This window comes from Sylvia atricapilla, chromosome 3 (genome assembly GCF_009819655.1).
Source record: "Sylvia atricapilla isolate bSylAtr1 chromosome 3, bSylAtr1.pri, whole genome shotgun sequence".
In the NCBI taxonomy this organism is placed as follows: Eukaryota; Metazoa; Chordata; class Aves; order Passeriformes; family Sylviidae; genus Sylvia; species Sylvia atricapilla.
Genome location: NC_089142.1, coordinates 68860673 through 68874226, shown reverse-complemented (window position 1 = coordinate 68874226; position 13554 = coordinate 68860673). Strand labels below are relative to the sequence as shown.

At 34.7% G+C, this 13554-nt stretch overlaps 1 protein-coding gene across 3 annotated transcripts in view; it reads left to right on the top strand.

Annotated features, from left to right (window-relative positions):
• The window catches only part of RYR2 (ryanodine receptor 2), a 378658-nt gene that overhangs the window by 179490 nt on the left and 185614 nt on the right, over window positions 1-13554 (top strand). For all 3 annotated transcript variants that reach the window (XM_066315680.1, XM_066315679.1, XM_066315678.1), the window contains exons 11-15: window positions 2291-2447; window positions 8417-8581; window positions 9646-9767; window positions 11699-11882; window positions 12577-12712. In XM_066315680.1, the coding sequence (XP_066171777.1) occupies window positions 2291-2447; window positions 8417-8581; window positions 9646-9767; window positions 11699-11882; window positions 12577-12712 (764 nt within the window). The remainder of the gene's footprint in view (window positions 1-2290; window positions 2448-8416; window positions 8582-9645; window positions 9768-11698; window positions 11883-12576; window positions 12713-13554) is intronic.

The window sequence follows — 13554 nt, the reverse complement described above, 5'->3', positions numbered from 1 at the left end:
CAGTACTGGAGCAACATGGGGATCCAAGAAATGACAGGTTTCTGTTATGACCATCATATATCACTTTGACAGGCATTGTATACAAAATTTTGAAGGGTAAGCATTTGAACATATATGACTGAAAGAAATTGTAAGAAGTGTCAAAGCAATTATTACAAAGGGATCTTTATTTCTAAACCCCAGGATTTTATTATTAGGAAGAAAAGAACCAAATAAAATCCCAAGAATAACCATCTCCTACACTGCCCTCACTTTATTTTCCTGTATGATATTCTAATTTCTATATACATTCACTGTTGAATTGCAGTCCATTAATATTCATGCAAATGCTTTAATTTATAGCTTTGTGTATGCATGCCTGAAGTTCTCAGTCAGCTGTAGTCCTTCCCAGAATGGCTGCAGATATAATGCTATGTGAATTTTACATGTTTCTAAAGGAACAATTATTTTCTCAACTCTGTTTGTTAGTGGAAAAAATTTCATAAAAATTGCCTGGGCAGTTTACATGGACAGATGCCCTTGAGATGCTCTGCCATGGGACACGAAGTACTATTGCTCAGCATTGCTTTCTTTCCCAAAAGGTGGCAGAGTTCATGCTCTCACATTGCAAAAAATATTTTGGTAGTCAGAAATGGCTTCACAAGATACTTCCTGCTCAATCGGCTTTTGTTGTGAGTGCACATAAATTGCTACTTTTCCTATCCTGCAGGCATGAACTGGAAGCATGGCTCAATTACGCTACCTATTTTTTTTTTTTTTTTTTTTTTTTAAACTTATGGTCTGTAGCTACTGGGGCCAAAATGGGGCCAAAAGAAAATTGAATCAGACAAGAAAAAAGGCAGCTCCCCTGCATGACCTGTAATATAAAAGGTGCAGAACTGATGTATTTTACCAGACTCGGCAACACAATAGCTGAGATTCATGACCTGACATTTTATTGACTAGAGAAACAGAAGTTATGTTAGAACACTAGACTCAGATGTCGTTTTGTGGAGTATGTGGACTTTGCCGTGCAGAAGACAGAAAAACATAAATGTGTTTCTAAGCTTCCATATTTCCTTCTACCCCAAAGCTCCCTCAGCTTAAAGAGAAGAGAGTCTGTATTTCAAGAGAAAGTAGTTGAGGGTGAAAACCTTTTTGTTCTTCTCTTCTCTTTAAAACCAATAATTAAAAAGGTTTAGAAGTTTAATCACTGAAGTGTAACAAATTCTGGTACTAAACAGAAGCTTTTTTAAGACTGCACTTGGAAAATGTTTGCCAAATTGGTTTTGCATGCTTTGCATCCAGTATGGCCAACTTGAAAGAAAAGACAAGTTTAAACAAGTGGGTACTGATGTTAAATAGGTAAGTGCTTTAACCTGCTACATCAGGTGTGTCAGGGAAAATGAAAATGACTTTAACTTAAACCTATGTAAGTACTAACTTAAGGGATTTTCAGACTTCCATGTGGATATATACAAAAACATATACGTAATACATAAACAGAATAAATACATGATTTCCTCTCCAAAATGCAGCATTCACATACATCTGAAGTGCAAACTTTTTCAGATATAAGACTGAAGAAAACTCTGTGAAGCCTGGGAAAAACACCCTAGTTGTGACAGTTTTCCAATTTGAAAAGCCTTTGTGAAGTACATATTCCTTAGTAACCCCTACATAAGTTTATCTTCAGGAACTAAACAGGAAGAACATTAGGGCTGGATTTTCAGTTTAGGGCAAGAAGTTGGAAACCTGTGACTTGTACTTTAAGTTGAGTAAATGTTGGGGAGCTTAGATAAGTTTTGCCTTTCTTCCTTTTATATAATATGAAGAATCTGGGCCATTTTTTGCTTAATACGTTTTCATATTTATTTCAGAAAGTTTTCTATCTTTTTAATGCATTTTATTTTTGCACAACATTTAAACTGTGCTTAAAATCTGCTGACTGCTAAAAGATCTCAGGGAGAGTGAAGAATGGCAGCTGCTGGTAGATGAAATGTTGGAGAGGGAACTGGCAGATCTAAACTCTTTGTGTACAGCATAAGCCTCCTTTTCTGTGGGCGGTCTGTACCTTCTCTCAAGAGAAATTCAGTCTGAACAAAGGCAGCTTGTGCAAAGAAAGACCTTAAGATTATTTATTAGAATGATTTTGTGGGGGATAACCACAAAGTAGCCACTTTCTTGCTGATACTCGAACATGTGATTTTATATTTTTTAGCAACTAGTTGGCAATATATTTTACTTTCAAATATTATTGCCAGTAGTTAAAAATTCTTTTTTTAAATATATTTTTTATGGACTCTCTTAGGTGGAGTGGCAGCCACATTAGATGGGGACAGCCATTCAGACTAAGACATATAACAACAGGAAAATATTTAAGTCTCCTGGATGACAAGAGTCTCCTTCTTACAGACAAAGAGAACGCAGATGTAAAATCTACAGCATTCTGTTTTCGGTCTTCTAAGGTATGGAACCAGTGCAACATTAATATTACTAGTGATAATTCCAATCTCTTTAGAAATCAAGATTAGATAATTTCTGTTTGTTGTGATTGCATTAATTATTGGGGGCTTCTACATTTCACTGCTTAAAAAACTTCTGAAGAGTAGTGTAATGAATAACTAGGAAAAAATCTTTTATCATACTTTCTCTATGTATTACTACCTGGCTTTCTGTTTGTGGGTTTCTTTTATTCTTTGTTAATTTGTTGCTTTTTTGTTGTTTCATTGGTTGGGTTGGGAGTTTTTTTGTACTTCTTGCCCACTTTTGAGTAGTATACACATTTCTAATTTGTTTTTTGTGATTCACTTCTCTGCTTCTTCTTATATCTGTTGTCTGACATAGGCAAAATTTATAATATTGTGAGTTTCCGAAATTAAATTGGAAATTCAGGATTTCTCTCAGCAGAGACTTTACTGTACTCTGATCTGAAGTTACCAGAGTTTGACTTTTCATTTTGGCAGCTTCAATAAGCATTTCGAGTTTAAACCAGTACTTTTGTAGTGGATAAACAGTTAAGAATAATACTATGATAAATTATTAAATATCCTTTATTTCCTATACTTATCACCTGTAGCACTTATAATTTTGTTGTTGTAAAAAACTGTCTTCTAAAATACAAAGTAATAGCAAATATAATTACCCAATAACTTCTCTGTAACATTTAATTTATATATATTTTTCTATTATTTGCCTGTTTGAGAAGATAAAAAAAGATACCCAAAATCAGATATATAGACTTTTGCACCTTGATAACAGACTGTAGTTCAGGTGATGGTTTCAAGACCCAAACAATGTATCTTTTTTGATAAAAATTAGAAACATCATAGAAATGCTTAAATATTTTAGGACAGTGCAGTGCAACCATGTTGGGGATTTCCTGTTTCAGCTAGTATAGACTTCAGCACTTGAAAGCTAGAGGCATAGAATAATTCACTCACTGATTTTCAGGATGGGTTGTCAGCAGGGATTGCTCCAAAGAGAGTGGTGTGCTCTACTCTTACATGGTTTATTTAGTCCAAAAAATGCTCAAAGGTAAGAAGTTTTAGCAATAAAGAATGTCTGTTGTTGATATGGATAAAATGGTTTGTCACTATTTTCTATGTAGCATAAGCACGTGTATTTTGGAGACTAGGTAATGTTGTGTTTGAAGTTTCTTGTTTTTATTCTTTTTATCCAGCCTGAATCTGGAAGTCTCATTTAAAATTATTTTGAGGTTTTATATTTTGAAATGGTTTTTTTCTGCCATGCTTAAAATGAAGGGTTAACATTTATTTTGTTTTTAGTGGCCATACCTATCCTGTGCTGAGCTCAAAAGGTTTTTAGGCAGCTAGAGACTTGTTACAGTAGTCAATTCTTGAAGAATTGTGAGAACCTTAACAAAGGTATATAAGATAACGTGCACATGACAAATATAATCTTACTGCTGTTTAAATATGGATTTTCAAAGAAATTGGAAGTCTCAAAGATCATATTTGATGTAAATGTTGTGGAAATAAGCATCAATTTTAACAAGTTACTTACTTGGAGGGAATTACAGAGATACCATAGGAGAGGAGGGGCAGATGGTTTGCTGAGGATGAATCAAATCTGGATGCAATCATGTGCTATGTGCTCTAGAATGAGTGTCATGCTTCACTTTATTAATATACAGGCATTAAAATTTTTGAGGTGCCTCCCTCCCTGGGAAAGAGTATTAAAATAAGGATTTCAAATTGCAGGAGTAAGGCTTCTGTAGAGAAGGTATGCAGATTTAGAGTCTCTTTTCCTCTGAGTGTGTTTGAACAAACCATCCAAACTTTCACTTATGTTGTTGCATGTACTTAGTACCCCAAAAAATTATTCATGGATAAGAAGGAGCTCATAATCTTCTTTATTGAGTATAGACTATTATTACCTAACCCACACTTCATATTCCAAGTAGATAGCTCTTTCTAATAGAAATTTCAGCCCCTTTATTTTTTTTTTTTTTTGCCACAGTCATAATTCTTGCAGTAGCTAGATGAAAGTGGGAAGAATTGTGAAGCTCCCAGTTGTTGCACAATAGTAAGTTAGATTTAAATAGACAAAAACAAACAAGGGAGAAGAAAGTGTTAAAGGATCAGTTCCTTTAAGCATGTGAGTAGATAACATCTTCAATTTCTGTATGAAAAGCAGCTTTCATGTTTGCAGATAGTGCTGAAAATGCATCACCTGCAAACCTGAAGATTTACATGCAAATATAGAGGCCCAATGTTTTTTTTATACTTTATTATTTGCAAGGGCTCATCATCTTAAACATATTAGCTTGCCAGTACTTCATTTAAAACATTGCCCAGAAGAGAACTAGAAAGTGAAAGGGTGGGGTTTTTTTGGAGTTTTTTTCTTTTCTTTGTTTGTTTTGTTTTTTGGTGAAAGCTTGAAAATATCACAAATAGCACTCAGAAGATAAGGGTGTTCTGAAGAGCTAACAGTCACTTCATTTTTCTCTCTAGTAATCAGCCTTTGTTCTGTGGTTATCATGTATTATGTTAATAATAAGCATTAAATGCAAAATATATTAGCCTTTCAATAATCTGAAATTTAGAAAATTACTTTTGTCTTTTTTTTCTCTCTTCATTGAGTAGTTCTGCTTCATTCAGTGCAGAATGTCCAGAGAGGTCTACAGTTTATTTCCTAAACATATGGCTCTCTTAATTTTGATTGTAGAGATCAAGTTTTGTGGATTTTTTCCCTTCCATTTGCTCAATATTGATTCTTTTTGATAAATAACATTTTTTTAATATCACTATTCCACAGAAATAAGGTAATTTTACCAATTTATAAAGGTAAAAATTTATAAATTTTGTACCTTCTGTACCAAGTCTGCTTTTCCTGACTGGAGTCTTTTCCAGTGGACAGAAATGATAAATTTTAATAAAATTTTATGGCTTGTATTATTATGTCTTCAGCTTTTTCTTTCTTCTTTTTTCTTCTAAAATTTTATGGAAATTATATTAACATTTTTTAAAAAGCAGCCATAAATTAGCTTCTTGCAGTTGGTGAGGTGTTATGATATCAGTTGTGCAAGTGTACCACAGAGAGTGTGGGTTAGGTCAGATTACAAGAGGTAAAGTTGAAAGGACAAGCCTTAATCAAGGCAGTCCATTTTGGAATGTTATAAGAAGTTAAACAGAAACATCAGACTGAAATAATGGTTCAGGTGAAGCTTCATAGAATAATTTTTCAGCATTAGAATGAAACCATTTTTAAAAGATTTTGTTCATTTAGCCCACAACAAACATGAAAAGATTGGCTTGTGTTCTTGTATGCGTGGAATAAAGAGAGTTTATAAAGAGAACAGCCTTCTGGAGAAAAATCTGGCCTATTGTTCACTAAGCCTGTTCATTTCTGATGCATCACTTGTTTTGCATTACAGAGATGGTTTACAGACTGTTGCAAAGCCCACTTGTTGCTGTTTGTTCCAGTGTAATAAACGAAAATTCTTGATCCTTATTTAGACAAGGTTGATCATCTGATAATGTGTCTAGATTATGAATAAAACTGAAGATTTTCTTTGTAAAAATGCTGTAGAAAGAGTTAGCAGATGGTTTGGTAATGATAGGTTACATATGTGGTAAGAGTGTGGCTGGAAACTTGCACCATTGTCTGGGCTAATGCACCATTATGAATTAGAGACATAGTGATTTCTGATATTTTTCAGATCCTTATTTTCTCTGATGAACTATTTTACTGTAGATAATGAGATTGATTCATTATATGTACTTTCTCAAATACCTGCTATATATTGATAAGAAGTCAGCATCCATTCAAATTTTCCCCTTTTTAAACAATGTGGTTCCTGTTCACTCCCACAAAAAGCTCAATGTCTTGAAGCCAATGTCTTGAATGGTTGGCCTAATGCCTGCTGCCTCCACACCATCCACTAGTCTTCTGTTTCTCTCCTATATGTAGTTCAACTTTGATGCTGTAACTGCTTTTCTGGCTACTATATTTATTTTGCAGGACAGAGATCACTTTCTTTAATGGGATTGATTTCAGTCTGGGATTTAAACCTACGTGCAGAGCTGTTAGTGTACTTACATCAGTGAGAGCAGAGATTTTGTTTGAAAAATTGTTGGCACTGCAATTTTTATGCCAAGTAAATTTAATTCTAATTGGAATGAAGATTTCAATATCAACCCCCTTCACTTTCTGTTACAGCCAGTAGATTTTTTAACAAAGAATGCGAAATACTTTAAATTAATAATCCCTCATCTTATTTACAGTGCCTTAAGAGAAAATTTGGGAATTCTTGTGTTTACAGTTTAAGAAATTAATTGTGAGACCTGAAAATGAAAATCTTACAATATATGAGCACAGAATATGTTCACAGTAGCTTCTAGTTACGAAGAGAATTCAGAAAACTGGAGCTTAAAATCAGGTCTAATTTATCTTTTCCCATACCATAATTTGTTTTCAATGTCATATTAGAAGTAGTTTTTGAATTTCCAGCTGTTACTAGATTCTGGTTATTTGTGCTAGCTTTTGAAAGACTTGAATACAAGAAATTATATGAGGAAAAGAATAGGTTAATAAGGAAATAGAGACACACAACAACTCTAATTGGCATCAGAGTATTAATAAACCAGTTACTACCATGTATCAATGGACAAGATTTTAATAAGAATTTCAACACTTAAGAAGTTCTGAAAGACATTTACTAGGTAGTGAAATTAACATCTGCATCCAGAAACAATCATAAAACAAGCTGAATTGATGAATACATTATTTCTGAAAATTTAATATTATGAAAAGGAATCATAAAGATTTCACCTCCATACTATTGTACTTTTTTTTTCAAATGCTTCAAAGAGCATTCATGATTGTAGGCTGAAAATCTAGTTACAGGACATTTTCCTTTACTTAAAAAATACTTTAAAAAACCTTTAATACGTAAGAGATTGTTGTCTGTTCATGTACAAAACCCCACTTTCTCAGCTTTCATTGTGAAGTTGTCTACATGTGTATGATGTAATCATTCTTCTAGTCTTTCCTGATTGTAGACAGGTAGAACACAAAGTTGTCTCACTGTTTATACCTTTACTTGGAGTAGCTGCAGGAAGATGTTTGTCACCTCCTGCTGATCAGGAGAAGCCCAGAATGTTCAAGGTGCTTGGTCAAGGAGGTCTTATTGCATACTGAACGTACAGCCACAGGTGTATTGGTCGGTTGAACTGTATGTGTTTGGAGAGATTAAATGGGTGATCTGCCATGAGGCAGGATCCATGGGCTGTTTGTCCACACAAGTCTGCTCAGAAGTAGTTTGTGCTTGGGAGAACAAGGATTTGGGGAAACACTTCAAATGAGAGCCACAAACTCTAGTATTGTTTGGGATACTATATTTCCCCACCTGAGACAACTTCTGTTTCTACAGGACACCAGCTGGAATGACATGCTGCCAATAGTTTGTGAGCCAACCATGCAGAAATGGATTGCTTTTTTCGGGAAGCACTGAGCCCATTGCTGGGCAGTGACAGGTTAAAGGCCATCTCTCAGTGATTGTTGGATGGAGCTTATCTTTTCCAGGCTGGATAAAAACTCCAAGTGCCCAAGAAAAGGCTCATGGAGGTTAATGCCTGTTTCAGCTAGGAGAGTTAATGTATCTGGGGTTGTTTTGTAAGCTCTTACATTGCAATAATGATATGTATTGTCAGTTAGGATGCTAGTTCTTTCCAGGGCAGGTGAAATGAATACACACAGCCTTTCAAGTTTAACAGGCTAGGTTTTTGCATGGATGGGTTTTCTCCTTGCCTTTAATTAAAAGTTATGCTTTCCCATTTTTTTAGTTACATCTTTAAAGGAGGATTTCAAATATTGTTTAGGTCCTGTTCTGGAAAATTTCCTAATATTTATTGGTTTATGCAAACATTAACATGCTGGTTATTGTTCAGGTCTACATTTTTTTCTTCATCAGGAAAAATTGGACATAGGGACAAGAAAAGAGGTGGATGGAATGGGAGCACCTGAAATAAAGTATGGGGACTCAATATGCTTCATACAACATGTAGATACAGGCTTATGGCTCACATACCAGTCTGCTGATGCAAAGTCTGTAAGGATGGGTTCTCTGCAGCGAAAGGTAAGACTGTAAACAGAAAAACATTTCATTCACTCACAGTCTGATAGGCTGGATGTGGGGCTTGGGGTTGGGAAATGAAGAGAGCCACGTGAGATGGCTAATTTCTGGATTTAAAATATTTTAAGCATGCTTGCCAGATTAGTTTTTTTTATTAGGTCAAATACTGAAAAGTTAAGTGGTATACTTAATTCTTAAACTGAAGGCCTGACAAAATCCATTTGTTAACCTGTATACATTATCTCACAAATATTGATAAATCTGGATATATTTGATTTCACACTAAGATACTAGTAACAACCTATAGAATATGCTAAGATTCCTTTCTTCAATGTGTTTTGGATTGAGGAAGTATTTAGATCAAAGTACTTTTTTCCACACAGTAAGTGTGTTACCTTTTGGGTTGGAATGTTCAAGTCTTGAGTCCTAAGAGATTTCTTTCTTTATTGAATATTCACAAGTTGAATGCTAGCTTAGCATCATAAAGTATAGAAAAGGTTCTTTTGCAACTTTTAACACTTTAGTGTTTTCCATGACCATTTTAGATACCAGAACTACACAGTTAGAGCAGAGGTTTAAAATATTTATGTGGATTGGATTGAGCCATCCAATCCATCAGAACCATGATAACTAGACATGAAAAACTGTAAGTTATTGGAAATTACTCAAAGCATAGTCAGAAAAGGCCAGTAGCACTATTAGAAATGAGGACCAGTAAAGAATACCTGTTATGACCTTTTCTGCTTTAGGGATTTGCTGATCTATAGGGGAAGTGCTTTTAATGTTGATAAAAACAAAGAGTAAACAAAAACCCCTTAGATTTTTTTTAAAATAAAGTATGTTGCTTGCAGAAGCTGTAGCTTTGAAATTATTATGGCACTGGACCTGCTGGCTCAGTACAGGTGCGACCTTGGACATGAGAAGCTAAACTATGGAATTATCTGTTTTTAATAAAATCGCTATTTTTGTATGTGACTTCATAATTTCCTAGGCTACCTTCCTATGTGAGTTTTCAGACTTATTTAATGTCTCATTTTGCAGTGACTGCTTCTTGCTTTTGTTGTCAGGCAATAATGCACCATGAAGGGCACATGGATGATGGTTTAACACTGTCCAGATCTCAGAATGAAGAATCCCGTACAGCACGTGTCATCCGTAGTACAGTCTTCCTTTTCAACAGGTTCATAAGGTGTGCTTTTAAAATGATCTTTTCATCACTTTTCATTTTTTTTTCCTCTTCAGTTTTATTCAAAGTTGCCATTAACACAAAAGGGAACAATTTATCTTTCATAAAAAAATAGATCAGTGCTTCTCAAACTGGACTTTTTCAGTTCTTTCTGTTATCAGCAGATAAGCACCTTGACAGGTACTTTATAATTTATTTCTCAATCTTGATTTAAATGCATAAACATACTGAAAATGCAAACAAACCATAAAAGAGATAGTTCCTTGCCAGAATTTTCTTTAAGTCATGTGTTGCATAAATTAGCATTTTCTTTTCTAAGTATAGTTTTTAAAGGTGATCTTCTTTGGAAAACCTGGAAGTGTGAGATAACTGTATCACTACAGATCTGTAAAAACCAGAGATATACTGAAGAAATTCGTAGTATCAAGAAATTTTCTTTAAAATGATACCTTTTTTCTGCTCTCACATTACATTTCATGTATTTTTTTCCTTTTTAATGCTACTTGTTTCTTTAATATTTTGGAACACATGAAAAATGTGTTGTATTTTATAGTAACTAGCCATTCAGAAATCCTGTCAGATGTATGCAATTTGCATTTATCTTCCTATTCCTAAATAATGCCGATAAAATGCTAATTCTCAAATGCTTGCGATTTCAGTAATTGATAAAAGGCCCTTTCATCAGTGCAGCTTGCATTAGAAAAAGAATGATATGCAGTAAGACTGTATGGAATGATAAGAATTCCATAAGAGATCATTTATCACAAGAAAAAAACCTGTGAAAGATGGTGATCTGAAGCAACCATGTTCTAAATAAGGGCACAGACAAAGACACCGACATATCAGTTTGTTGAAGAGCATATAACAAAGTACTTAAAAAACCAGGACAAAATCACCCGTCAGGAGAGTTGTCTACAGTATGACATTTGAAATACAAAGGAAATGTAGGCCCCAGGTCACTTTGTAAATAATCCACCTTAATAGAAGCTTCTAAGAATGCCATAAAAGATAAAGACAGAGAAAGGCAATTTAATGATAAGGTTTCACAAATCAAGGTATTGCTAAATTAGAGTGGAGATTTTTGTGGAGTACACAGGGAGTCCAAGGCAGTGTTTATCAGTTTAGTTTTGGCAGGATGTTGACTCAAAAAGAAAAAGCTGAAGTGAAGAGGATGAAAATTATTCTTTTAAGTGTATGCTCCAGTTCCTCCTCACAAAGCCAGCAGAAAAATTGGGCTTTGGATAACATGCTCACAATAAAATTAAATTTTAAAGATAACTTTTGTAGCTGTCTTTTTGAAACTTTGCATTATTTGCAAAGGAATTCCAGCTGAGCAAGGGACAGGTGTAACATGGATGTGAACAGTCAGCCCTCCACTTCTAAGAGAGAATGTTCATAGACTTCAGCAAGGCCAAGCTTGAATTGCGCATCAGGGAAACAAAAAGGCTAATGAAGTGCTGAGACAGAGTGTGTAGAAGTGCTGCATCTTTCCACACTGAAAAGGGCTTAAGAACAGATTAGAGATATGTTTGGGAGCTTCCATGGGCAATCAGGACCCTCGTCAGCACTGCAGGACTCGTCTCTTTAACTTGTGTCCATTCCAGTTTCATGATGCTTTGTACCAGTTTGCAATAACTTCTCTTCATCTTTTGCTCTGCCTCTGAAACTGCTACATATGTAGATAGGATATTAAAATGTGTTTTTTGGATTTGAAAAAAATTTACCAGAAATAGCATTTTTCATGCTTTCAGGCTTTATTTGGGAACAGGTCGGTTGTTAAATGGAGAATGGGCAGATACGAAGAATCTTTGACAAGTTGCTGTCAGAAAATGAGCTTTGGCATCTAAACAAACTCTGCTTTTAAATAAATAAAAAGTTTGAACGATAAAGTAAATTAATTTTCAATTCTCAGGAGCCTATGCATCTTCTTGCAGGGGCCTTGATTCTCTCAGCAAGAAAGTGAAGTCTTCCACCATTGATTTGCCTATCGAGTCAGTCAATCTGAGCCTTCAGGACTTGATTGGCTACTTTCACCCCCCTGATGAACACTTGGAGCATGAAAACAAACAAAACAGGCTCCGAGCACTGAAGAATCGCCAGAACCTCTTCCAAGAAGAGGTACTTCTCTCAATTTTACTCCTGATTTTCCACTACAGTGTCTGCAAGTATTCTTTCACAATATCTCTAGTGTTTAGTCTGATATGGATTATGCTTGTAGTTTTTATCCTATAGGAATCTAAGTATTTGCTACATTCATAGTCCTTCTAAGTCTGCTGTTTTCCTGCATATTTGAAGAAATACATTTATGGCCTTACTTCTTTTTACCTTAATGACCTTGTGCTTTGAACTCTACCCATAATTTTCTACTTATGGGTGAATCGGTTTTTTCTGTTATAATCTCTTGATGTAGAAGGATATTTTGGTTTACTAAGCATTCTTTAAGCATTTTGTTTAATATTATGTGTTATTTCTCTGATAATAATAGTTGCCTATACTTTATCAGATGCCTAAATGTCCTCCAGAATAAAATCTTGCCTAAAATTGTCATTAATACTGTTTATTGTTAATTTAATTAATATTGTTTATTTTTGTTTTAATTTGACCATCCTAAATGGCAGATGTTTATTACCTTCATCAAGGAAAATTTTCTGTTGGGATTGCTTGTTTTACTTCACACATATATTCTCATGTCTTGCATATCCTGTCCTCCATGTTTTTTTTTTTTTTTCTTTGATTTCTGAAAATCTTTTGTGTTTGTGTCTAAAAATACTTTTTGTTCCCTCTGACAATACAAGCTTTTTAATTTTTTTAGGGTATGATCAACCTTGTACTTGAATGTATTGATCGCTTGAATGTGTACAGCAGTGCAGCTCACTTTGCAGATGTAGCTGGGAAGGAAGCTGGAGAAGCATGGAAATCTATTCTGAATTCTTTGTATGAATTACTAGGTAAGACATATTATGGATTACTTGGGTAGTTTTACCTCAAAATAGTGAAGAATAAAGAAGTACATAACTGTTGTAGTGCAGAAGTATTTCCACTGTGTAGAAACTTAGAATACAAATTAAGCAAGATTTTTTCATTTGCAGTTATTTGATGTATTAACAGTCAATTGAAGAAGTTATATCAGGAATTATAAACATTTAGAAGTATCCACACTAGGTCCAGAGAGTTAACATCTCCATGAAATCAAATGACAACCTTTTGGGGTGTAGATGGTAGTTGATGGAGTATAAAATGCTGTGGTTTAGTTATTCATAGATATAGGGTAGAGTTGAATTTTTTTTGTTACAGTTTAGTTTATCTCTTGTTACATTAAGCACAGTGCACACTGGAGGAAGTAGTGGCTTGATTTCCAATTGGCAAGGCTAAAAAAATCCTTCTGAAGAAGAGTCTGTGTGTTCTGTATTGCTTGCATGGACTTGTATTGATGAGAACAACATGAAAGCTTTCGTTGACTTCCCAGTCTCTGTGCCCCTCCTGCCCTCTGATGTTACTTCTCTAACTGCATTATCCTCTGGCAGCTAATGCTTAGGAAGTCTGGCTTTGATCTGGCTATGATGAATTTGTATTTTGCTGTGTTCTGAATAATGCTGGATCTGTACAGTAATTACATGGATGACAAATGGATATTGCTTGCTCAGTCTCGCTTCAGCAAACAGTACTTTGTTTTTTGAGTCTGCACATAAATAAAAGTAAACTGTGATGCCAGAATTCATGTCCTTTGTCATGTCATTGATGTTGTGTTGTATCTCACTGTGATGAGAATGAAGGCATTTACAGATGCTGA